The sequence below is a fragment of the Perca flavescens genome, chromosome 15 (assembly GCF_004354835.1).
Source record: "Perca flavescens isolate YP-PL-M2 chromosome 15, PFLA_1.0, whole genome shotgun sequence".
Classification (NCBI taxonomy): Eukaryota; Metazoa; Chordata; class Actinopteri; order Perciformes; family Percidae; genus Perca; species Perca flavescens.
This window is the reverse complement of record NC_041345.1, coordinates 6141593-6168118: the sequence shown is the minus strand read 5'-3', so window position 1 is coordinate 6168118 and position 26526 is coordinate 6141593. Positions and strand designations below refer to the sequence as shown.

At 42.3% G+C, this 26526-nt stretch overlaps 1 protein-coding gene across 1 annotated transcript in view; it reads left to right on the top strand.

Annotated features, from left to right (window-relative positions):
* myo15aa (myosin XVAa) overlaps window positions 1-26526 on the top strand; it is a 45134-nt gene that overhangs the window by 16353 nt on the left and 2255 nt on the right. Inside the window, exons 19-64 of the mRNA XM_028599125.1 lie at window positions 215-346; window positions 440-565; window positions 1525-1602; window positions 1741-1898; window positions 2047-2092; window positions 2196-2320; window positions 3545-3662; window positions 3774-3949; window positions 4405-4489; window positions 4638-4691; window positions 4802-4883; window positions 5175-5305; window positions 5507-5602; window positions 6644-6879; window positions 7265-7455; window positions 8744-8816; window positions 9036-9227; window positions 9502-9614; window positions 10536-10630; window positions 12382-12517; window positions 14929-14993; window positions 15824-15961; window positions 16577-16631; window positions 17176-17323; window positions 17405-17498; window positions 17603-17723; window positions 17915-18030; window positions 18335-18394; window positions 18741-18816; window positions 18990-19105; window positions 20044-20162; window positions 20462-20603; window positions 21262-21373; window positions 21589-21663; window positions 22919-23121; window positions 23434-23558; window positions 23652-23715; window positions 23869-23941; window positions 24109-24182; window positions 24344-24426; window positions 24518-24648; window positions 24752-24846; window positions 25045-25122; window positions 25383-25479; window positions 25588-25748; window positions 26351-26484. Of these exons, the coding sequence (XP_028454926.1) occupies window positions 215-346; window positions 440-565; window positions 1525-1602; window positions 1741-1898; window positions 2047-2092; window positions 2196-2320; window positions 3545-3662; window positions 3774-3949; window positions 4405-4489; window positions 4638-4691; window positions 4802-4883; window positions 5175-5305; window positions 5507-5602; window positions 6644-6879; window positions 7265-7455; window positions 8744-8816; window positions 9036-9227; window positions 9502-9614; window positions 10536-10630; window positions 12382-12517; window positions 14929-14993; window positions 15824-15961; window positions 16577-16631; window positions 17176-17323; window positions 17405-17498; window positions 17603-17723; window positions 17915-18030; window positions 18335-18394; window positions 18741-18816; window positions 18990-19105; window positions 20044-20162; window positions 20462-20603; window positions 21262-21373; window positions 21589-21663; window positions 22919-23121; window positions 23434-23558; window positions 23652-23715; window positions 23869-23941; window positions 24109-24182; window positions 24344-24426; window positions 24518-24648; window positions 24752-24846; window positions 25045-25122; window positions 25383-25479; window positions 25588-25748; window positions 26351-26484 (5198 nt within the window). The remainder of the gene's footprint in view (window positions 1-214; window positions 347-439; window positions 566-1524; window positions 1603-1740; window positions 1899-2046; window positions 2093-2195; window positions 2321-3544; window positions 3663-3773; window positions 3950-4404; window positions 4490-4637; window positions 4692-4801; window positions 4884-5174; window positions 5306-5506; window positions 5603-6643; window positions 6880-7264; window positions 7456-8743; window positions 8817-9035; window positions 9228-9501; window positions 9615-10535; window positions 10631-12381; window positions 12518-14928; window positions 14994-15823; window positions 15962-16576; window positions 16632-17175; window positions 17324-17404; window positions 17499-17602; window positions 17724-17914; window positions 18031-18334; window positions 18395-18740; window positions 18817-18989; window positions 19106-20043; window positions 20163-20461; window positions 20604-21261; window positions 21374-21588; window positions 21664-22918; window positions 23122-23433; window positions 23559-23651; window positions 23716-23868; window positions 23942-24108; window positions 24183-24343; window positions 24427-24517; window positions 24649-24751; window positions 24847-25044; window positions 25123-25382; window positions 25480-25587; window positions 25749-26350; window positions 26485-26526) is intronic.

Sequence of the window (26526 nt, the reverse complement as noted above, 5' to 3'; positions counted from 1 at the left end):
TAAATCTTTACAATCATTCACTGTAACAACTAAGCAGGCCTGCCTTGTTGCACGATCCAAATTTTCTTCAAAACTTTGTTTTGCTCAAGGTTTGTTGTTGTTTCCTGAAGAGAAGGGATTTTGAGAACGGCAACACACAGAGCAGATGTCAAGCAAATATCCTGGAAATGTACTTCCGTTGATCCAGACTATATTGCATGTGATCCCCATTCAGGAGGAGTACAGCCGAGAACAGATCCCCTGGCAGGACATCCCATTTAGTGACAACCAGCCCTGCATCGACCTCATTGCTGCTAAGCCTCATGGGATACTGAGGATCCTGGACGACCAGAGCTGTTTCCCACAGGTGGGGCAAAAGGAAACCTATAGAGAACCTGTAGACCCTTAAACTTCTGTTACACCCACAGATTGTGTGACTTAGAGTCTGCTTTATTGCCAGGCGACAGACCACACGTTCCTCCAAAAGTGTCACTATCACCACGGCAACAACCCACTGTATCTGAAGCCAAAGATGCCCCTCCCAGAGTTCACCATCAAGCACTTTGCTGGCCGGGTCACCTACCAGGTATGCAGCTCTTCTTTGGCTCATCTCAGGTGACAAAACCTGCTATTGGCCTGCCAGTTGATCCACCAACATCAATAATGTCGTTGATAACTTCTGATCAGTGGAGTATACTCCTGTTTTTGTGCATTGTAGCAGCATCGCTCTACGATGGCAATGCCGGCCTGTTTGTTTGTCAGTCGGTCATCCAATACTTTGATCCAGACTGCAATAAATAGGGGGAGCTCTATAGAAAAACCAACACCAAAAAGCGAGAAGAAAAAGAGAAAACAGCGAAGAAATGGCCACAACTGCATAGCGTCTCTTTAATGTTTGCCTTGGGACTGTTGGTGGTCCCTTAACTTCTCATCTAGCACCATCATCAGGTCAAAACTTAAGTTTGACTGACGCAGGTTTTTTTCTGCATAGAGCAATGTTTGCCGCCCCCCAAAGAGGTTTTAGCAAGCACCAAAGGACCATCAGAGCCAAAATGATAAGAATTAGAAAAAGTAGCAATCAAATCTAAGCTAAGTGTCTTTAGCACCAATTTACTAAACAACTGTGGAACAAGCAGAACATTGACTTGAATAGGTGCGCTAATCTCAGTTTTATCGTCCAGAGTCTGGCTGTACCGGACTCTCGATGATTTTAACGGTAGTATTTGAATATTAATATTACTTTTTAAGCAGTTTTGTTAATTGGGGTTTCATTAACTCAAGCATAATAGGCATTTTTGGTTATCCAATTGTCCGAACAACAGGCAAACGCATAGATTTCTGTCAAATAAGGTAATACAGACTCAGGGCCTTTACTGTACGCAAACCGAGCGTGCTTGCTGTTGTGCGTAGTCTCAAGGCAGAAAAAACCCTGCTGATGGACCATTGCCAGTCATAGAGCCTAAAAATACATTGAGGAAAAGTTAAAGAGAGTATGAAAACTTTTCCTGACAGATATTCCAATAATTTGTGATGTCAATGATGCAGGTTTACAAGTTCCTTGATAAGAACTATGACCAGGTCCGTCAGGATGTCCTGGACCTGTTCATTCAGAGCAAAAACAAGGTGAGAGGAAAGGAGCATCTTCACATCAACATATGCATGCACGGTCATGTTACCCTTGGAGACCTAATCGAATTTAATTGAACGTAAACACTTGTATTAAAACAGTGTGAATGTATGTGTATGTTTGTGTGTGTCCAGATGGTGTCAAATCTCTTCCTGGTTCACGCAGAGGTCACGGGTCAGCAGAGAGGTGGTCACATGAGGAAGAGCAGCACAGTCACCAGAAAATACCAAGCCCCCACCGTCAGCAACAAGTTCCAACAGTCCCTGCTGGAGCTGGTGGAGAAGATGGAGAAGTAAAGCAGAGAGAAGTGGAGATATTTACTCTCAGAAAATAATTGACAGCACACAGTTGTCCACAATTTCCGTAAAAATAATTATGAACAATAATAATAAGCAGGAAATGTTATTTACTTGTTGTTTACTTTTATTTTTCTGTTTCAGGTGCAACCCTTATTTTGTCCGCTGCATTAAGCCAAATAATATGAAGGTAGATTTTTCTACTGATGACACTGATTATTTGCATGCATGAGTTTGGTCTCACTGTATCCTGACAGCCATTGTTTTTCACATGTGGTTACATCTGTGTTCAGCAACCAGGTGTATTTGAGGAGGACCTGGTCAGCAGCCAGCTAAGACACTCAGGGGTCCTAGAGACCATTAGGATCCGTAGAGAGGGGTATCCTGTCAGAATGCCATTTTACAACTTCCTATTCAGGTAAGGAGAAGTCTCGCTTTGCCAGTCCCTCCTCCAAAGCGCGCTGAAGGAGGGTCTGGCTACTCCACATAGCAAAGGAAAACGTGCTCTGGTTAAATGGCATTTCTTTAAACCAATCAGAATCGTCATGGGCGGTGCTAAACTCCGCACAGAGCCGCTGCAAAATAGTCATGCGAGAGAAAACTCAGATTGGACAGATAGTCTAGCTAGCTGTCTGGATTTACCCTGCAGAGATCTGAGGAGCAGTTAACCATAGTCCTCATAAATCCCCCGAATTTAAAATTCCAACACAAAGAAAGCGGAAGGAAACGGAAAATACATGCTTCCGCCGGAATTTCCTGCAGCACCAGAGCAATCCCGGAAGTGGAACGCAAAGGTTATAGACTTGGTAAGGAATAATCATAGACATATATGTCTTTGCGGTTAATATCTGGATGGTGGAAGAAACTTTTGTGAAGAAGCAATGGGTTGTTAGCATGGGAAGTGATAGCTAACATGTCTGACAAGATACAGAAAAGTTTGTCACCTGTTGCAGCAGCCTGTAACTGATAATCCAAACCATTTTACCAATAACTCCTATTCCCTGTTATTTTTTTAAGCCAATGTATTATTTTGTGTGTGTGCGTGTGTGCCACCGTCACTGCGTCCAGAGCTGAGAGCCGCCCAAGACGATTGTTTTAAATGGTTTACGTTACTGTATTGTGTGAACAGTTACCTTCATTTCATATTGTATGTGGCGTTTTCTTTGCGCAAATGTTCCAACAAAACAAGTTGCTTCCCTAGACTATTTTGCAGAGCCACCGTCACCGCGTCCGGAGCTTAGAGCCGCCCAAGATGATTGTGATTGGTTTAAAGAAATGTAAACAAACTCCTATACTATTTGTAGAATATATCTGTGGTATAGCCAAACCTTACTCCACAGCGCTGTGGAGGTAGGTCTGGCAATGCGAGAACAAATGCAATACAATCCCTGTACAATGAGTTCACACGTCTAATTATTTTTCTGTCAATCAACTTGTCAACTAATTTACTAATGCTTCCAGCTCTAATGGAGATCTATTTGTATGCTTGTCTGCATATGCGCACATAAACAGTTATGTTTATTTTGTGTATGCATTTGTAATGTGAATTGTGTGTGTGTGTGTGTGTGTGTGTGTGTGTGTGTGTGTGTGTGTGTGTGTGTGTGTGTGTGTGTGTGTGTGTGTGTGTGTGTGTCATCCCCAGGTATAAGTCTCTGGTGGGCATACGAGAGCTTCCAGCAGCAAATGGAGAGAACTGTGTGATAATGCTCAGTAAACTGTGTCTTCTCAGACCAGGAGCATACCATGTAGGAGTCACAAAGGTGAGGCTCTCCTCTCATTTGTCCATGCTAATCCTTTCACACAGCAGAAAACCAGCAATACAAACTAATCACGCGTGTGTGGGTGTGTGTGTGTGTGTGTGTGAATGGCAGTTGTTTCTGAAGGAGGACATCTACCAGTTGTTGGAGTGTAAGCGTGAACGCACCCGTCACCTTGCTGCTCTCACCCTGCAGCGTTACACCCGGATGTTCTTCGTCAGGAAACGCTTTGTGGCCTTCCGCAAGAAGATCATCGGGCTGCAGGCACAGTGCCGAGGCTTCCTCACAAGGTCGGCTTTTTCCCGCTACTGCTAGCTTCCTAACTATCAACTGATTTGTGGATATCTACCAAATAAAAAGCTTTATTTAGTTGATTTAGCAGAATAGCATTTATGTAAAGAAATTGTGGTACTTATAATTAAAAAAGACAGTCTGTCCACTCACCTTTTCCTATCTACATATGTATACCGTAGCAGTGAGAAAGACAAATTAAAGCAACCCTAGGTAACTTTTCCGGCTTCGGTCCCCCTACAGGTTGGAAGCGGGATTGTCCATTACATTACATTATGCAAGTTTGCCAGATCGGTTAGCGGATCTGTAGTTCGATTGAACTACTTGTAACATGCCTACAACGTTTGTCTCTTTGTATGTGTGAAAAAGCTCTCTCAGGAAATGGGATCAAAACATGACATTAGATATGAGACGTGTTAATGGTGGTACTCCAATTCTTCATTCTGCCCTCCAGGAAGCACTATGTGAAAATGAGGGAGAGTCTAGTTCGGTTCCGCTCTCTCGTCCACATGTACGTCAGCCGCAAGCGATACATCAAGGTACATGAAGTCTGCTTTCAAAGGACAATATATCTCCTTTCATACCTGGGGGATGCAACCATAAATCACTCAGGATTTTGAACACATTACCCACTTTTGTAATTGAAGTGAAAATGTTCAGCGTGCGAGTTCTGTCATCTATTTGCAGAGGAAGTTTGAAGCCCAGAGGAAAGCTGAAGAGGAGAGGAGGAGGAGAGAGATGGTAAGATAGAAGTTTGGACAGGATAAGTATAGCGTGTTCTTCTCTCACGCAACAGGAAGGAAGGTTTTGGCAGTCGGTCATTAAAGGATAAAAAACAATAACTCTTTTAGGAGCTGACCAAGAGGGAGGTGGTGAACGTCACGCACTTGGTGATCCCTGCAGAGCTGGGCACGTTACTGCAGACAGCGGGAGGTGTGTACATATCTGTATGTCTGTCGTCCTGTTTGTGACGTGTATCTTTCATGAACCAAATAGCCGAGCGAGCATTTAGTTTAGCCCTCTGAATGTGTCTCATCTCATCTGGCGCTCGCAGAAAAGAGGGACAGTTGATAAATACACCATCAATTATGTCAGTTTAAATCTGGTCGGCGTCAACAGTTGCAAAAGAAAGTAGCACAGGACACAGGACTCCATGCTCCTACAGAATACAGTATGTACGCTGGTTGACATGTCATTCACGCTCCTCTCTCTCTCTCTTTCTAGTCAAGAGGGAGTTGCACTCAGACTGTCTGGCTCTGCTTCAGGCTCCTCATATCCAGGAAGAGGCTCAACTCACTCTGCCTCTGGACATCAACAACTACCCGTTCTACCGCTATGTGCAGATCTACTTTAGGGTGAGAACAGTTTACTTACAGTATTACAGTCAGTTTCAGTCTGTATAATATGTTCTTTAAAAATGCCCTCTTGACTGTATGTGGTTATTCCTCAGATTTGTTCTTATAGTATCTTTGTTTTGAAAATCAGTAGTTAATGTGCCAGGTTTGTGTCAAGTTGTTGTGCTTCCCAAAAACAATGTAAATCTTTTGTTGCTGTAGGAACCAAAGTTTGGGATGTTGAGTGCACCTCTGGAGTACCCACTGACCCGTGTAGAGGAGGACCTGAGAGGAGAAGCTCTGGAGCTCTTCATCCTGGTAGGCTGACTCCATTTACTCATATAACTGGCATTCATAATCTTTCAGCACTGCACTTCTGTCCTTTACAATGATACAGTTTCACACAGTTACACACTGCCACACTGTCTCTAGTTGATCAGGGGCAGTTCCAGGATTGTTTTAGTGGGGTGGCACAGTGGGGACCAATAATCAGTCAGGGGGGGCCCGGGGAGGAATTTTATCAGAATACAGCATAGGAAATCTGCATAGAAATTTAGGAAAGGGTGCCCAGATAGCTCAGTTGGTAGAGCAGGCGCCCATATATAGAGGTTTACTCCTCGACGCAGCTGGCCAGGGTTCAACTCCGACCTGCGGCCCTTTGCTGCATGTCGTCCCACATCTCTTTCCCCTTCATGTGGCCTGTCAAAAATAAAGGCCTAAAATGCCCAAAAAACAATCTTTAAAAAAGGAAAAAGAAATTTAGGAAATATTGGATAGAATAGAACAACACAATGTAATTCTGCTAAATAAAATTCATTAATTATTCACATTCATTATTAATGTCACTGTCTTGTTTTCTTTTTTAAACAAATTGTGTATCGGAATACAATACACATTTTCTATAGGCTCAGTCTGCCACATTTAAAAAAAGCAATTCCAGTGCTGGTTCCATGGTACCAGCATTTTGGATAGTCATCATGGAAACTTTTTTTTATTAATTGGTCATGTGACAAGGGCTGGGAAGATTGGCAGAACAGGCAGCCAAGTGACAGTGCTCTGATCTAATGAATGAAATCACTCTAGCCCAGTGGATTGGGGGAGGGCACCAGGGAGGGCCAGTTATATTTCAGGGGGGGCCGGTGCCACCCCGAGCCCCCCTTCTAGCCCCGCCCCTGTAGTTCCTGCCTGCCCAGGTACATCATCTTGTACCTGCGTCTGTGTCATTGTAGTTCGATGAAACAAAAGAGTTAGTTAAGCTTTACCCAGTCAAATGATACTATGAATCAATAAAATACAGCTTTTAGTGGCCAGGACATTGGAGTTAGTTGTAATGTTTTCTGCCTTTTACTCTGCTTTCAGGTATTACGATTCATGGGGGACCCTCACCTGAACGGTGCGCAGGAAAACATGTTTGGGAATTACATCATCCAAAGGGGCCTGTCTTCTCCAGGATTACAGGACGAGATCCTGGCTCAGGTCGTCAACCAGGTGTGGAGGAACGTTAACCCCGACAACGCTGAGAGAGGCTGGCTGCTGCTGCTGGCGTGTGTCTGCAGCTTCGCCCCGTCACCCAAAATGGGCAAATATCTACTGAAGTAAGACATATTGATGAAAATATGTACTTTTACACGCATTCACACGCCAATGGGTGTTGGGTAGTAATAAGTGAGTAATACACATAGAAACAAATATATATAAATATACATAACTGAAAAAAATGTAATCTGACTACAGCTAAAAAATGAACTTTAACAACTCCTGGAATATTTCAAATGCATGAGTGAAAATGCAGTTTAAAAAGTTAAATAAGTAGTGGTAGGTAGCACAAAATGAAACTTAATAAAAAATAAAAAATGATTGAACATTTCTTTGTACAAGTTATAGTTTTAATGAAGTAATTAGTAAGTAATTACTAAGTGTAACAGAAAACCAACAAAAATAAATGTATATTAGTATAACCTCGGTTGTCCTCCTCTCCAGGTTTGTATCCGACCACGCCCCTGCTGGTTGCCAGGCGTTGCTGCAACACAGACTCATCCAAGCCAATCAGAAGACACAGCTAGGCTCAGGCTCCACCCCCGAGACGGCACGGACCTATCCGCTGTCCCTGCTGGAATGGACGGCCAATAGGAAGAAGGCTAACATGGTGTTGCAGTTGCACTGCTTTGACGGTGAGATGCATCTTGCCTTTTTCTTTTCTTTTTTTACGATTTTTAACATTACACAACGCAGTTTAAACTTCCCACACTGCCAACAGATGAAAGGCAGAAACAAATATTTACCAAATTTGCTGCTTTTAATTTTTCCCTTTACATTCAGTTTGTACAACAAATCTCTCAATTTATTTTCAAATGAGCACAGAAAAATGTCAGACTTATTGAATATCATGTAAGTAGTCTTTGTCAACTACATCTTAAATGAGCTCACGCCTCAAAGAAAAGCAAGGAGACTGCTGGCATCACTCTTGTTGAGCGGAATCAATTACAGCCTTTGATCATCGATTATTCATTCCCAGTCAGGATCAGGTGATGGAACTACGAGGCTCTCAGGGTCTTTCAATTGCGCAATTTATTGCATTTAGCTTTGGTTTGAGTTTGAGTTTTGAGTTTAGTTTATTTATGAAAGGGGACAGTGCAAATTAATAAAACACATGATTTCCCATGGATTTAAAAAAAAAAAACCACACACACCCACAATTGAAAGAAATAGGGCTGTTCTGTCAGTGGCAGGTGAAGTGTGTGTGTGTGTGTGTGTGTGTGTGTGTGTGTGTGTGTGTGTGTGTGTGTGTGTGTGTGTGTGTGTGTGTGTGTGTGCGTAATGATTGGGTCATGAGTAAATGTGTGGATGGTGTGGGAGAGAGCTAAGCATCTGTATACAGGGTGATGTATGACTGCTGCAGTACTTATTTGCCTATTTTATTTTATTTTATTATTTTTTAACATTATATATATTGTATGCTAATGCACTTTTAACTTTAACCCTTAATGGATGGGTTGGCTGTAAACTGAATTGCCCCTCGGGGACTAATAAAGTTAATCTGAATCTGAATCTGAACAATTAATCGCAATTTTATCGAAATCGCAATATGGACTAGTGCAATATCCGAATCGCAGAGGGGCGCAATATTTGTTAAAGGCAAAATATGTGCCAAACCATTCTGAATGAAGTATTGTGGTGCTGCAGAGACGTCCCGGCCTACAAATCCTATCCTACAGACTAAAGAAAACATCTTTGTGTGGTACAGATCCTCGCAAAAATCACACTATAATCATTTCAATTTTTTAAGATTTAATAAAATGAGAATGATGATATAAACATGATCATTCCCTTCAATATTGTGGATCATATTGCAATCACAATACCAGTCAAAAATAATCGCAATTTAGATTGTCCTCGTATCGTGCAGCCCTAGAAAGAAACATTTTAAGATACATTATTCTTTGATTATTTTCTCTGTAGGAGGCTCATTTCTTTGTCCGGCCCATTCCTGGACCAGTGGAGAGGATTTAGCAGGGGACATACTGCGCCACAGGTGCTGATATCTCATATAAAGTGATTTATTTAGGCTAGTTCTTTTCAGCTCATGGTTCTGCTCGGATGCATTCAATTTGAATAACCTCTTGAACCGTTCTGTATTCCTTTAGTCTTCCTACTCAAAACTACATTTTGTATTTGTATTTGTAAATCACACTTCAATGAAACTCCAGCTTCATAATATTAATGTTACTGTATAAATCCAAACAACTTGCAGGGGAGTGTCGGACTGGTGGAAGGGGAGTTCAATTCTGATGAAGGAGCACGGCCAGTGGGTGGAGTTGGCGGGTCACGACTATGTGATGGACCTGATCGCGGACCTGGAGCTTCCCACTGACTTCCCAAAGCAGAAGAGCTACTTCATCATCAGCACTGACGACCCAGCCAGAGTCCGGGCAAATGCCAGCCTGTCAGTACACAAGACACACACTAATACAATGCATGTACAAAAATCTGAAATGTAGATATTTACACCAAAGAAATAAATTGACCTCTAATTGATTATCCTCTCCTCCTCTCTGGTGGCTCATTGTTGGATTAAGAAAGCACATTTTGACTTGACACTTGTTTTTGATATGTTTGTGATTGTGATTCTTCTCTGAAACTTTGAAAACTCCTCCTCTCCTCTCCTCTCCTCTCCTCTCCTCTCCTCTCTCCTCTCCTCTCCTCTCCTCTCCTCTCAGTGCTTTGTTTGGCGGTGGCTTTGAGTCCGATGAGGAGCTTCCTCCTGCCTTTCCTCTCCGTAACAGCAGACCAGCCTACAGCCTGCCTGACTCTGACGGTTACTACAGCCACGGTACACACACGCTGGGACGATATGCTTTTGTCCCAGTTTGATTCTTTCACGAAACATGGGTGGCGATTTGGTTTGCGTTGCAATTTTCATATATTGCGATTCGATAGGACTGAGTATTGCGATTTTCTTTTCCTTCTTTAACAAAAACAAAAGTTGAATAATATACAATATAATATATATAATATAATAACACTTCTAGAGACAATACATCATGAGACATTTCTTTGTTTTCTAAGACTAATGCACATCACATGTCAGTCAGTCAGTCTGACATTTATTTAATTTGTAAAGAGATACATAACATGCATTTTCTGCATTTTCTACTTTCGATCTGCTTTGCTGGAAACAATGATGTAGTTGGCGTCGGTGGTACCGTTTAAACAGAAAATATTTAAATTTAATCTTCGCAAAAAAAACACACGATACATATGATTTTTTTCCCCCAGCCCTAACACACACACACACACACACACACACACACACACACACACACACACACACACACACACACACACACACACACACACACACACACACACACACACTGTGCTAATTCACAGTTTAGAACAATTTTGCCTCGTTTTGTACTTGCAAGCATCAAAGTTCTTGAGTTTTGCCTTCATTTTCTCAGCTCAGCTTCCTTTACTGGACTTACATAGAGAGGAAACACGCACACACACACACACACACACACACACACACACACACACACACACAAAAACACACACACACACACAGAAATATTTCAGCAGTAGCAAGTGTATAAATGTATTGTTAGGTTAGATATGAGTCCTGTTGTTACAACCCAGTATCACTACTATCACTAGTAAATACAGTGGCAGCTTATTTCGGTTAAATAGTTACAGTTTCTGGTTAATGACAGCAATATTTAAAGCTACTCTGCTGTCTGTCTGTGTCCAGTAGAGTCGGATGCGTTCAGTGACAGTCAGACTCAGAGAGGAATGGACCGCTACCTGGACAGTCTGTTTGACCCTGTGCTGTCAGACAGCAGCATAGTGAGTACTGACCAGACACATCCCACCCTAACCATACTTTCCCTATTGCTTTGGAAATACATTAGCGTGGTAATGATAACTTTACTAATCAGTAGGGTTGGGTACCTAAACCTCCTACGCAACCGGTAGGAATCGGACCGGATTAGAACGCAAATTTGGGTTCCTCATTTTGGTTCCACTTAATGTGTCGACTGAAATATTTTCCCTAGGTCGCTCCGAAACGGACGTACAAATATCACACTTTCTCTGCAGTCTACCGTTAGCTAGCTACCGTAAATGTAGGCTACTTTTAAAATGCCATAGTTTCCCTCTGGGCTCACCAAAACGGACGTAAAAGCATATTAACCATTCACTGCACGTGATCGCTAGTAAACATATTACATCCTTGATGTCATTTTTCAGTTTTTCAAGAATCGGTTTAGGAATCAGAATCGTTTTAAAAGTACCGGTTTGACATCGTAATCGTAAAAATCCAAACGATACCCAAGCCTACTAATCAGTTGGTATGTTTAATCGTCCAATAGACTGAAAAACATCACAAGCTGGTGTAGGGACTGAATTAAAGACACACAGTTTCTGTACAGTGTTAAACCTCAAACAGTGCATGCTGGAGAGTCTGCTAGTGTGCTAATCCTGTTTTTTATTTTTATTTTTTTTTATTTATGAGTTTAGTGAACTCTCACCAGTACATTCATTCTGACATTTTACAGGCTAAGCAATCCATTAATAAGTGTAAAAATTCTCATTAGCCGCAGCTCTGCATTAAACTGTCCCTTCATGCTCTCTCCACCTGATCTTGCCATCTGAGTGTGAATGGAGTGGCGTGTTGATAGATGGATGGAACATGTGATCCACGGCTTCTGTTTTTGTATGAATGGAGCAGACAGGAGGGGTGATTGGGTTACTGAGTGACCTACCGTATTTGACCGCAACAGCAGGCAGCGCACAGGCACAGCTCTGCGGGGGATTACTGTTCCGTTAACGGCTTCACATTTTGTGAATTCGGTAAAAAAAAAAAGAAAAGAAAAAAAAAGCAAGAGGCCCCGTCATTGGGAGGGAGCAGGAAGAAAGTCAGTCAGTGCAGGTATGTTTTGGGTGTTGACTTAGGTTCTCTATTTCCGATTAAAACAACCTAATGTCCATAATTGGTGATTTGTAACAAGCAAATGCAAAATGCAAAAACAGAGGGTACTTGAGACTCTTGATGTCAAGATTTTCCAACGTCTTTTTTTTTCATTATCAGCTGTCAATCAAACAGTCTGCGTGGTAACATTAGACCATTTTGCTTGGATAGTCTATTAATTAAGATTGAGGTTTTGCATGTTAGACTTTATTCTTTGACTTATCTGTGTATCAAAGCATTTTTTTCTTGTGAAAATAGCTATTTGGTTTTGTTGTGTTGAGACAGTAAGGTTTGTTATGTTGCAGAAAATCTTGTTGGAGACTCCGACTCCGACTCCTTTTTTGTTTTGTTTCTGAATTTTGTGTGTGCTGGAGCTTTTCCTCCAGTGTGTACGGTACTTCCTGCGGAGTATTCAGTTCCTACAGCTTTACTGACTCTCACAGAGGGTCTGAATCAACCAATACAATACACTCCCTCTCTTTTGTCCATTTAGTCACACACACACACACACACACACACACACTTCGTACCCTACTCTTCATGTCTCTCAAACTCCACTTTCTCAAAATCTCCAACCGTCCTTTTCCATCTGCTGAATCTCTGTGGCCTGTTTCTCTCTGGCAACCAGGACATGGAAAAAACTGGAAGTTTATCAGCAAGGATGAAGGGAGGAGGAGGTATAGGCATTACAGGAGGAGGAAGAGGAGAGGGGGATAGTCAAACGGCCCCCAGCCGACCTTATCCACCAGGAATACATCCCGGAGGTAAAACAAACTTCTTAGTGTGTGTGTATGTTAGTTACATCTAGTGTAAGTGTAGATTGTCAAAAGCTTTCCCTTACCTTTTGTTATTTAGTTTTGTTACTTTCCTCCGTGTTTAACTTCATGTTGTCACATACTTTGGACCATTGTTTTTCATTCCATCCAATTCTTCTTTTGTCCTGCCGCTGAAGCCTCTCTCTCTCATTTTTTTTTCTCTCTCAACTAATATCAATAATTCACTTTTTTCTAAGTTCATTCTAAATCGGCATTAGTCTCAGATTGATAATTAGTTAGATAAATAGCCCCCTTAATGCTGGAAATACTGCCAAGGTTTACATGTTTTGGGTTATTCCATTTTCAACATATTTATTTTTGTAATTATTTCCATATTGTTTAAGGTTGAGGTGTAGAGGTTCAGGTGTAGAGTTCACCAGCCTTAATCGGTCGCTTAGAGCAGTCTGACCTCATGGATAATGCATAGACAGCCATTCACTGTAAACACAGATGACTACTTTACTCTCTATAGGCCTCTGACACTCTCATTCTATCTCTTGCTACACATACTATTTTTTATCAAACACACTAATGCTATAGACCTTTTTCACGGCAGACATGTTGACATGTCATAGTAGGAAAAGCACAGGTGTATTCAAAACCACTAATGATGGCTGCATTCCACTTAGGAGAGGCCCTGGTATTGTGCATGCTGACTCACTGAAATAGCTTACTGGGACACTTGATGGAACTGAGCCATCGTTAAGGTTATCAATTTCAGCTGTGCTTTTCCTATTATGACATTTCAAAAATGTCTGCTGTGAAAAAGGTCCATTATTTGGTTTCTCTGTTCATCACTGCCATTCTTTCTATGGGCTGTTTTGTGTACGCTTCTCTCTGTGGCTGTACAAAATGTCATACAGTATGTGATCACTTTTATGTCGCCCATCATACTGTACCACCGACAGTATGTTGAACTCTGATTCAGTATGTTGAACTAATTATTAATCTAAGGCGTCTCTCCCTGTTGGACAAGGTGCAGCAGAGAGAGCAACAGCAGTGAAGACAGTGACAGAAAGAAAAGGGGATGAAGGAAACTACAGCCGTTAGTTTATGTCTAAGCATCTCATTTTTCTTTTTGATGGATAGTTTACCAATACTTTGAACAACTATATTAAAACATGGTGTTTTGGATCCAAACTTACAAATATAATATTTAATATAATTCAATGTATTTATTTTTTGACAACTTGTCTGGACATAAGCAGGCTGTATGTCTTTAAATTACAAGGCCAGTGTAAACCTGCTTTAGTTAAATTTGGATTGAATGAACAGTAGAGATAATACGTAGCAAACAAACACATGGAAACAAATAGAAAGACAAAAAAGTCCAGGGTGCTCAGGAAGTTCAGTCAGATGTTTGAAGGTGCTCTTTGGGTCAGGAATTCAATTAAGTGTAGAAAAAAAAGGAAAATCCAAGGCACTCTTCTTCAAAATTATTTGAAAAGCCTTTATTTTACTGGCTATTTCATAATAGAAAATTTAAAAGACATAGGGAGAAGCAACCCACGTGTAGCGGCGCAGACAGTCTTCTTCAGGGTGTGATGCTAACATGCTGATGTTTAGCCGGCATATCGGTAAATTGCAGATTAACTTGTCCGGTCTTGTCTGCCCACGATGAAAATAGCAACTAAGTCCATTTAAAACAGAGTCCTGGAACCAGCACTGGTCCTAACTCTTACCCTGTTCCCTGACCTGTCGCTCTTCAAGCTGTGCCAGTGCTTCCAGTAGCAGGAGGAATGATGCCACCAATCCCAACCATGCCAATCCCCTCCCACCACCATCACCATGAACAACATCAACACCAACACCAACAACAGCAGCAACAGCAGCAGCAGCAGCAGGAACCTCAACAACAGCCACAGCCACAATACCACCAATACAACCTTCCCAAACACACCTACAACCAGCAGACTTCTTCTACCACCACTTCTTCCACACGTGTAGCACTCCCCCCATCACCCACTCGCGCCCCCGCTGCTGATAGAGATAATGTAGCATCCCATGTTACTGGCGTCCCTAGTCTGCCGGGGGTGCCCTCGCTCCCTGCCACGCCTGTGGTTCCAGGCTTGCCTGTGATGACAGGTGTGCCAGGTACAATACTCAAATGTGCGTTCCAGCATGTTTGGCCTGAAGCTTGTGGGCATGGTGGAGTTACAATTCAATTCATGTTAGATAAAAGCCATACGTTGTTGGGTTTTTTTTTATATCTTGCATTTCATTGTGAGGTTGTAAAGTTCCTCTGTGTGGTTTGTTTGAAGTGGAGGTGTCTACTGAACTGTGTGTGATTCTACTGTTTTTCTACAACAAAATCATCTTGACTACATGTTGTCCATACTTAGATGTTTATACTTCTCTAGGATCGGAGCAGACAGTACTGACTCAACAGCAACAGGCCATCATCCACCAGCAAGCCATCATTCTGGTTTGTCACATATCCTTCTTCTGGACAACTTTGATATTACTGTTGGCGTATTTGTCTTAGTTGTTACATAAAACATATGGTAACATATTGTTGGGCCTGTTAAATGTTAAATCTACCTTGTGTAATTTTTTGAGTTGATTCTTAGCAAAAAAACCTTTGTTCTTTGACAAATATGTGCTCATTCATGTGTAATTACTTCCACCAAGTAATCAAAGTATTCTCCTAAGCGTAGAATTTGCCATTCAGAATCATCATTCAGAATACATAGGAGCGACTCGCTCAAATGACGGCAGCCATGTAGCGCCTCCATCTTTAAAATACATTAGCCAAAGAGGGACATACCTCCGCATTTCGCCCTCTTGCACCATTTGGCACCGTGACGAATGCCGGGGGAGATTAATCGCCAGGGAAGCGAAAAAGAGAATTAAAACGACAACACGACAGGCAAAGCAACAAGACCAAAGTTAATATTGGAGTGGCTAGAACAGCTGCGTGTAAACGATGGAGAGAGCTAATTTCGGGTTTGGCCACCGTAGGAGGAAGGGCTAGAAAGTAATATTCAGTTGGTCGTCATATACATTTTCACCGCTAGATGGGAGAAATTCTTACACAATGTAGCTTTAAAACTCAATATAAGTTGAGTTTTATTCAGCGTTTATACTTGCTAACACCTTAGTAGCTACACACCCTTTAGAGTTTAGACCATCCAAATAAAGTAAAATGAGAAAAAAAATGAAGAGTATACATTAGCATGAAAATAGACTGTTCTTTGTGTGTGTGTGTGTGTGTGTGTGTGTGTGTGTGTGTGTGTGTGTGTGTGTGTGTTGCAGGCCCAGCAGATGACCATGCAGGCCATTGCGATCCAGCAGCAGATGTTGTCCTCCTTTCCCCCGGTTGCCCCGGCGCCCCAGTCACCACCCTCACAGCATTACACACACTTGCCACAACACTCTCACATAACCAGCCCTGTGAGTAAACACACACACACACACACACACACACACATACACACACTCTGTGCTGGGGTGTTGCATGAACACTAGTCTGGCTTTCCCAGACCCTCCTCCAAAGCGCGCTGGAGGAGAGTCTGGCTACTTCACATAGCATTCAGGGATGGGAGGAAAATGTGCTCTGGTTTATTGGCATTTCTTTAAACCAATCACAATCGTCTTGGAGAAAAGCCGCAGTGCCGCTGCAAAATAGCCTCCGGAAGAAACTTGTTTTGGAGGAACATGTATACGTTTATAAGTTCTTTTTGTCATGCAACAGAAAACTCAGATTGTACAGATAGTCTAGCTAGCTGTCTGTATTTACCCTGCAGATATCTGAGAAAAGGTTAACCATAGTCCTTAACCATAGACCAGTTTAAAATGCCAACACAAAGGAAGCCCAAGACAACGGATATCCGGCCTAAATGAGTGAAATCCGGCGGATTTTCCGGCGGCAACGGAGCAATCACGGAAGTGGAACGTCAAGGATATACACTACATGAACACCTGCCAGCATGTATGCAAATACCTTACATCAATATTGCCTTGCAATCCAAACTTACTCAGCTGTATCACTTCATGTTTTTTCTGCAGACCAAAGAGAGTGAAGAGTCGCTGTACCAGCCTGCTGCTGTTCAGCGAAAAATGAGTATGTTTTACACTCTCAGGCTCCAATTAACCGCAGATTTTCTGTGTGGTGTGAATGCCGTGATTACAGTGAAGCTTCATGCCCCATGCTCTTGTAGCTGGGTTCTCTGAATCTAAAGGTTACTCAAGTACTCAAAAAGGAGAGGAAAGAAATACGTTGATTCATTGTGGCTTTGGGATTTGAGTTTGGAAAGCCCATTGCATCAAATTGAAAATGTGGGATTGAGTACGGGAAGTCAATAAATATGACTTTAAGGGGGTGGCCCTGATGCTTTGAACCATCCATCCCTGGTTTGAATTGGACTAGGGACCTTTGTTGCATTCTTTTTCTCTCTATTTTTTCCAAACATCTCTCCACTGTTGCTGTCTGATGTTGAAGGCATGAAATGCCGGCACTTCCCCCCCTAAATAAAAACAATATTTTGTATTAAGGTGTTAGTTTTTATTGAAATGCTAGTACTGCTTTGACATAGTTCTTTATTTCAGTATAGAATAAATAAATGGGTAAACATCTGCACTTCATCTAATAGAAAGTGACATTACAGGTCCAACACGTGGGCCCCCTCCTGGCGACGTGGTCCGATCCACTACGAGTAACACGGAGCGCATCGATCCTAGCCACAACATCAAAGACATCATCAAACAGCACCAGCCAGCTGACGCGACAACTTCTACTGGACCAGCCACGCAAAGGTAACCCACTCATGATTTCCTCACCTAAATATTCATACTAATAATAGTGTTTTGTTCGTCTACTTATTTGTGTGTGTTTAGGAAAGATGATGGAAAGCTGTTTGCGAAGAAGCCAGACCCGCATGATGAAGCTATGGAGATCCTTAAAGATCAGATTACAAACCCACCACAACCGGTACCCAACTCTGCACCTACCACACACATACATACGCACGCACGCACGCAAGCTAGCACAAACTCAAAAAATATCTGTAATATCTGACCTTTTTTATGTGTCAGACTCAAAGGAAGCCTCAACCCTTGCTACGTAAAGAAGAGGGAGGAGTTAAGGTTTCCAAGACAACCAAGTCTCGCCCTGCAGGGGCAAATAGCTCCAACATAAGCCCCGCCCCTCCTGCAGGTGAACTTTTCACACAATAATGTGACATCAATGCACAGCAGTAAACAGCAGAATGGTAGAAGGTTCTACACATTCCACACGTGCATGTGAATGCAGTGTATAAGTACATGGTCAAAAACCTGTGTGTGTGTGTGTGTGTGTGTGTGTGTGTGTGTGTGTGTGTGTGTGTGTGTGTGTGTGTGTGTGTCCAGTCTCTAGAGAGTTGCCAGTAGAGGAGGAGATCATTCAGACTCAACTCCACAGCAGGACCAGTGAAGAATATTACACATACTCCAATGTCCCCTGGAAACTCTACATGAGGAAAGAGGTGTGTTTCCTTGTTACTAGCCACAACAGCTGTGTGTTTGTGTGTGTGTGTGTCTGTGTGTGTGTCTGTGTGTGTCTGTGTCATTGTGGCCAAATGTGGTCTTGGAGTCCCCTACTGTAGCGGGAACTACCGCAGAGGCGGTTTTGAGAACTTTGCCAGGTGGTTTTATTTCTGTTTGTCTGACATATACAGTATACTCTTCATATATCTACCTGTGCTGAACGTTGACAACATTACAGTGCTTTATTATCATCATGTTTATGAGTTAAGGAAATATTTCCATTATTGATCAATGTCCATACAGGTTTTCTATCCGAAAGAGACCTTCAACAGCCCACTGGTTCTGGACCTGATCTTCAGACAGGTTGATTTATGTATTCATTACTTATTTACATTTACTTGTTTCTTCATTTATTTTATATTAGGCAATTTGTTTATTCAGGTTTAGTTTTCTATTATAACAGAGCCTTGTTAGTGATAATTATGCTAAGAGTTAACATGGTAATGATTTATTGAAAATAGAAGGCTAAAAGTTGTGATTTATATATAGATTCCAGCATTATATTTATTATAAAAGAGTACATCAAATACACTTTGGGTACTATGGTCTTGGATTTTGCTTTAATGCTAATACTAATTCACAACAGGAATAAATGAACCCAAAATGGTTTCCACTTTAGCAGAATCTTGTTCCTGAATGTGTTCTGCAGGTTGTGCATGACACCCTCTCTGACGCCTGCATCCGTATCACCCAGGAGGAGAGACAGAAGATGAAAGCTTTACTCGGTATGAATAAATCCCATACCCCGAAATGACTTCACTCTGCATGTGATATAATGGCTCGTAGACCCTAGACAGAATACTTATCTACATTTAACAGTATGCAAAGATGAAGTGAAGACACTTTACACTCTGGATTTGGTCACTTAAACACCTTCGTTCCTTTTGGTCTTTGACAGCTGAGAACAAGGTGGATCAGCTGTCCAGAACGCACGATGAGAACGTGAAGAAGAAAGCAGTTGCCATGGCCAGAGACTCGTGGGAGATATACTTCTCCCGTCTCTTCCCAGCCTCTGTGAGTTCTTGTCTCTTTCTTGGCGTATGCGAGTTTAACTTAAAGAAACACACCGACTTATTGGGAATTTAGCTTATTCACCTTAACCCCCAGAGTTAGACAAGTCGATACATACCCTTCTCATCTCCGTGCGTGCTGTAAGGCTGTCTGACGGCTCCAGCGGCATCAGGCCAGCACAGAACATGCAGGTAATGGTTCCAGTAATCCTACTGCTCCGAATAAGTCAAAATAACGCCAACATGTTCCTATTTACATGTTGTAATTTATAGAGTCACAGCGTGTACAAAAAACAACGTAACATGAGACACAGCCATCTTCTAACAGTAAACAAACCGGGAACTATATTCTCAGGCGGAAGAATATAGTACTTGGGCGGAGTGATATGCTCGCAGCAAGCCTGTCTGAGAATATAGTTCCCGGTTTGTTTACTGTTAGAAGATGGCTGTGTCTCACGTTACGTTGTTTTTTGTACACGCTTTGACTATACAAATCACAAATAGGAACATGTTGGCGTTATTTTGTCACTTTTGTCACAATTCGGAGGAGTAGGCTAGTTGGAACCAGTTACCTGCAGGATCTGTGCTAGGCTAAGCTAATGCTGGAACTGTCAGACAGCCTTACAGCACGCACGGAGATGAGAAGGGTATGTATCGACTTGTCTTACTCTGGGGGTTACGGTGAATAAGCTAAATTCCCAATAAGTCGGCGTGTTCCTTTAAACTGAAAAGGGCAACAATTCCCACTCTGAATATGATAAATCCAAAGCAGCCTTCTTCCTTTACTTGGTTTAGCAGGCTCTTGCTTGAGTTTTATGTGTGCCAGTATTTAGTTTCATTTGTTTATTTGTGTGTGTGTGTGTGTGTGTGTGTGTGTGTGTGTGTGTGTGTGTGTGTGTGTGTGTGTGTGTGTGTGTGTGTGTGTGTGTGTGTGTGTTCCAGGGCAGTGTGGGGACAGGAGTTCAGGTGCTGTCTGTGTCTCATAAAGGCATCAAGCTGCTGAAGATGGTGAGGAGCGGCTCTGCTGCTCCAGACTACTTCAGAGTGCTGAGGCCTTACAGGTGAGCCTCATCGACTGTACAAACACATGGACATAGTGTGTGTGTGTGTGTGTGTGTGTGTGTGTGTGTGTGTGTGTGTGTGTGTGTGTGTGTGTGTGTGTGTGTGTGTGGTGATAGTAGTCTAAATGCGATTGTGCTCTCCTGGAAACTTTTCTCTCACTCCAGGAAAAGATACACCCGCCAGTTAACTTTTTTGCAACTGACTGTGTCAAGTGCCCCAGTGATTTGACCTGTGATCCCGTTCTCTTTCTCTGTAAATGACTTGACTTCCTGGTTTTTGCATACCCCTTCCTGCTCAGCTACTCGGACATCCTGTTTGTGTCGATTCCATCTAAGAACATGCTAGAGTTCAACCTGACCGCCGAGAAGCTGATCCTGTTCTCGGCCAAGGCCCCACAGGTCAAACACATGATCGACTACTTCCTCACAGAGCTTAAGAAGGTCAGAGAGCGTCTGTGTGTGTGTGAGTTTGGATAATACATACACGTCCTTTGGGGTCATGTGTTTGATATATGTTCATGCTGGGTCAGACTAAAAAAGTGTTCTAAACTTAAAATGTTATTTGTCACCATACAAAAGACATTCATATATTTTTCTTTATAGAGCCACAAGTGTAGTTTGCTAAACTGATATTGAGGCCAATAATTACAATAGTTGTATTTATGCAGCACTTTAATAATAAGAAGCATTTATTTTCAGAGGAAGGAGAAAAAGTGCAATAAAAAGACAATAGGCAATAAGGTTTAGACATAAAACTATTGGTATAAATGCGTAAAAACAAAACAGGTAAAAAGTGATGCTAAAATAGAAATATAAAATAAAATGTTATCAAAATAATGCAAACAATAATAGAACAATCCAGCAATAGATATGAATAGATCACACCTTGATTTTAACCTGAATTTATGTTGTTTCTGCATTTAAATTAATGCAACCATGATTGTTTTATACAGTATGGCTCTCTGTCTCTGTCATACTACAAGAAGTTACTCACACAAAATAACACCAGAAAACACATGCATGTATACTATAAATCACACAGACACAGAGGAATGTGATTTTGTAGCACGTCTATGTGAACGTGTCACGTCTCTGTCAGGACTCAGAGTATGTTGTGGCGGTGAGGAACTTCATTACTGAGGACAGGAGTCTGCTCAGCTTCCACAAAGGAGACATCATCAGACTGCAGCACATGGACGGGTTGGAGGCCGGTGAGACGCACACACTCGAAAAACACTCACACACCGAATAATGGCACATTGATATGTTTGTAGACCTGCTCTCTGCTTCTGAGAGCCATGTACAGTATGTATCTGCTTCTCTGTGCTTAATGCCCCATGTGTGTGTGTGTGTGTGTGTGTGTGTGTGTGTGTGTGTGTGTGTGTGTGTGTGTTCTGTCTATGTGCATATGTATGTGTGTGTTCAGGCAAACATTACGGCTGCATAGTGAGGAAGAAGGTCATGCTTCTGGAGGAGCTAAAGAGAGACACTCCTGAGTTTGGTGGGTTTGGCGTCCTTGTGGGATCTGTTGTGTGTCTTTTTTTTCTTGTTGGTTTGTTTTTTTAATAGAGCCTAAACTTCTATGTTCTTGCCTTTGCCAAGATTGAGAATTTGCTACCTTTGCCTTAAATGCTGAAAAACATAAAGTGAATATTTTGGGGTTTTGTGTAGTGCTGTCAGTTAAAGGCGTTATTAACGGCGTTAACGCAAACCCATTTTAACGGCGTCAATTGTTTTTATTGCGAGATTAACGTTCTTTTTGGCCTAGCAAACATTGTAGTTTTTTTCACATGCTGTTGCAACAACTAGTAACGTTAGAAAAACTACAACACCGCACCGGATCTAGCTAGACCGGAAACAAAACAACAGGCACGCCGCACACACTTGTTTGGGCTTGCGAGCCGGCCAAAGAGTAGCAGGCTAACGTTACGTTTTGAGAGGATGGTGAGCGTGAGACGCCAAAATGGAGGCCAATAAGATTCTGAATGGAAAGTTTACTTTTAAAAAGTTGCCAAATGGTTCCATTGACGAGACCAAAGTGATCTGTGTGTTTTATCGTTGTGAACTGAGCTATCATCGCAGCACGTCCAGTCTGAAATACCACTTGATGGCCGAGCACACAGCTGATGGCCGAGCACACAGCTGATGGCCGAGCACACAGCTGATGGCCGAGCACACAGCTGATGGCCGAGCACACAGCTGATGGCCGAGCACACAGCTGATGGCCGAGCACACAGCTGATGGCCGAGCACACAGCTGATGGCCGAGCACACAGCTGATGGCCGAGCACACAGCTGATGGTTGAGCACACAGCTGATGGCCGAGCACACAGTTGATGGCCGAGCACACAGCTGATTCTCCGCCCCCTCGTCAAAGCCAGGCGACAAAAGAATGAAGCAAGCCGATCCACTTTTCCATGTTGATAAGAGCATTAAAATGAGAAAAAATAATGGGACAAAAAGAAATCAAGGGACATTTAGAATAGATAAAAATGTGCGATTAATTATGAGTTAACTATGACATTAATGCGATTAAATATCGTGATTATCGCAATATTGTTTGACAGCACTAGTTTTGTGCTGTTGGTTAGACACAAGAGAACATTTGACAGACATCACCTTTGTTTTTTTTTCTGTGTTTTGCATGCAACAGTTTTTATTTGTAACACTTGATGTTTTTCTGTGTTTGCAAATTAACTTCTCCGTTTTTTATCATCTGGCGTGTGTGTGTGTGTGTGTGTGTGTGTGTGTGTACAGGCTGGCGGTTCGGGGCTGTGTACGGAAAATCGGGAGTGTTTCCCAGCGAGTACGTCCGTCCTGTGGCTGCTCCGGACTTCCTGGTACTTCCCGCTGAGCGCGTGGAGCCTCGAGACAGACAGGGACGAGTAGCAGCATCTGCTGCTATTGCCGTGGCGATGGGCTCCGCTGTAGCTGCCCATGAGCTCGACCTCTCCACACAGGTGCAGACCAGAAAGTTGTTTACTCCCATTACAGCCGTATTTTTGTAAATGAGGTTTATTTTTAGCTCCCACGCTACATCAGGGAAAAGAAATCCAAAGGAGTCTGAACACAAGGCTCAGGGCGAGAATAACTTTGAGATTTCAGCATGACTAAAACCCCTATATTATGGTACAAGCTGATGTTTATACAATATATGTTGGAATATTGGTTTGGCAGAAAAGGAAATATTTTGTAGATAATTCCAATCCTTGGTGTTCCTTTAAGTGGCACTGCTGCTTAGCTTTTTACAACTGTGGCTGTGTATGTATCAGGTAGTAAATGAGATGTATGGGGACAGTCTGAGTGTCCAACTGGACGACCTGCCTCTGCACAGCGGCCAGTACCACATGGCTGAGTTTGCCAAGAAGTACTTCAGAGAGGCGCAGAGGATCAAAAGGTCAGACGCACACTTACTGCCTAAATAATGTCAAAATGTGTCAAAATGTCCTCACTTTAACACAGTACATAACTGCATGAATTTTACCCTTAGTGATCAGAAAGCAAAAAAGGGGAAGGAGGGCAGGGACCCTGTTGACATGGTCAAATTCTCCAAGGTAAAGCAGCTAAGTTTGCTTCAAAGTATAATCATTTAAAATATATATTTTTTTATATATCTTGTATATGTTATCCTACTTTTAACCATATTGTGTATTGTACCGCTGCGCATATATATTTCTTGTTCCATGTTATGTGTTCTGTCTCTCCAGTCTCCCATCCAGGAGTCTTTAATCGACTTCTCAGACAGCGGGATGAACAGAGTGGCTGCTGACATCTTCTTAGGTGAGAGGAGAGTAAGAGAAGGAGAGACGGATATTTACTGTACATAGGAGTTAGAAGAATTTAAAGTTGGCTGTTGTAGAGAAAAACACAGGTCTTCAGATCTGAGTGGGTTTTTGAAAGAGGGAGAGATCATTTGATTCCATGTTGACTGATTGTTTTTTGTCCAGACATAATGAAGTTCATGGGAGACTTCCCACTGAAAGGTCAGACTGAACAGGACCTGGTCACCTCTTTACTGAAGGTACACAAACACATACATCACATATTTGATTGGCTTATAATAAATATTAAGAGGATAAAGAGATAGACTGACTTGCATGTGATGAATTTAAGTAAAGGAGAAGGAAAACGACAAGCCTGACACAAAATCCTTTATATTCCTGCATGTGCTCATGATTCTAGTTAAGTGGCGACCATGGCCTGATAAAGGATGAAGCCTACTGCCAGGTGATGAAGCAAGTTACCGCCAACACCAGCTCCAAACCGTAAGACTCTTGTACATTTTACATCACGTGCTGACTGAGGACATTATCGTAGAGGCTTTCATGTGTAGTTCTGTGTATGTTGTGTGTATAGGGACAGTTGTCAGAGAGGATGGAGGCTGTTGTACATCCTGACAGCTTTCCATCGCTGCTCTGATGTGATGAAGCCATTTCTGATGAAGTTCCTGCAGGATGCCTGCGACAGCCCCGGGATGCAGTACCAAGGTAGGCAATCCATTCATCCATCCAGGGAAAAGATGCTACAGCCCATCACCACCAGTCTGACGGTATTCTTAGTTTCAATCCATCTGTTGCTTTTAATTGACAGGGATTGCCAAGGCATGTGAGCAGAATCTGAGGAGGACTTTTCAATATGGCGGACGTATACAGTTTCCCAACAGCATGGAACTCAAAGCTATGCTGGTTAGTCTCTAATTCAGCCATGCAGTCTTCTTATATGGCTTATATATAGTCAAATATGCACAAAAGGAAACCACGTGGCATTTGATAAAAAAGGGAATAATAATAATGTGATATATAGCAAATGATATAGCCAATCTACACTGTATTGTATTATAATACTCGTATGACGTTTCCCTCTGATTGGTTGTTTGCGTGCAGGCTGGGCGGAGCTCCAAGAGACAGTTGTTCCTGCTGCCAGGTGGGATCGAAAGGCACTTGAAAATCAAGACGTGCTCTGTGAGTAGCGCACACGCGCACACACACACACACACACACACACACACACACACACACACACACACACACACACACACAGACACACAAGGACACACACACACACACACACACACACACACACACACACTCACTAAGTGAAATGATATTGTAGCGTTATTAGACCTGATTGTAACTTTTATACATAACAAAAACAGATTCTAAATTTGTGGATCAACAGGACAGCAACATTGCTGAATTCAGAATCAATTTCTTTGTTTCAGGTTGCTTTGGATGTCATCGAGGAGCTTTGCTATGAGATGGGACTACAGAGGGTGGAGGCTTTGGATGAATATGCCATCTTTTTGGTCACACACAAAGGTAACAAGGATCTAGCATGTCGTAATGAAGTCCTACAATGTAAACAGTCCCAACATACAGCAATACACTATAGATAAAGTGATAAAAACTCAAGTGTGTTCTGTGTAGGTCAGAATGTGCGTCCCCTGAACAAGCGCGAGTACATCCTGGACATTGCTACAGAGGCAGAGCCAGTGGATGCCAACTACAGTCTATGGTTCAGGAGAGTCATATGGAGTGTGGCCTTAAAACTTGACAACGAACTCTATGTGACCATGCACTATAATCAGGTAGAGATCTATTGTATGAAATGTTGGACATCTGATATCCTGTTTCTACTGTAGCTAATACAACCTGAAATGTTGACTGACATTCTTCCTGTGTGGCTGGTTTTACGAGACAGATAGTTCATCCAATCACCTGCCAGGTATTTTTTTGAATGTGCCTCCCCTTTCCCTTACAGTTTCCAGTGACGACTTCTCAGAAGGTTCTGTGTTAACAAACAAACAAACAATCTGGCGCGTCTTGTTATGGTTTTACGACAATTCACACGATCACGTGGCGATACAGTAGACCTCTAATAGTTATAGCTATAGTTCCCATTGCATAATTGCTGTCCCATGTTGTCGTCTTAAGCCAAGGGAAGACTAGATCCACGTCCTTCTCTTCTTCTCTTTATGGGTTTGTGCAGTAAAAATGTTGCTCTTGTTGAAACATGCGTTTTGACTGTCCCTGTATGTCATTTGTAGCTTTGCCATTTTTGTGACAGCAGACTCACTCCAATTAGCACAAGTCTGACAAATCTGTCAAGATTTGAAATTTTCTATCACAAAACTAGCAGTGATGTACAATAAAACACAAGATATCTTTACACTCTGTGTCTCTCCTCAAGGTGTTGCCAGACTACCTGAAGGCCTTGCTGAGTGTGGTTCCTCTGGGTAAGGCCAGTGACCAGCATATGAAGCAGATCGCCAGACTGGCTGCCCTACAGCACCGTGCCAAGGACACCGTCTACCTGCCCACCCTGTAAATACAGTACACAAAGTCATACACATACTTCACTTTTTG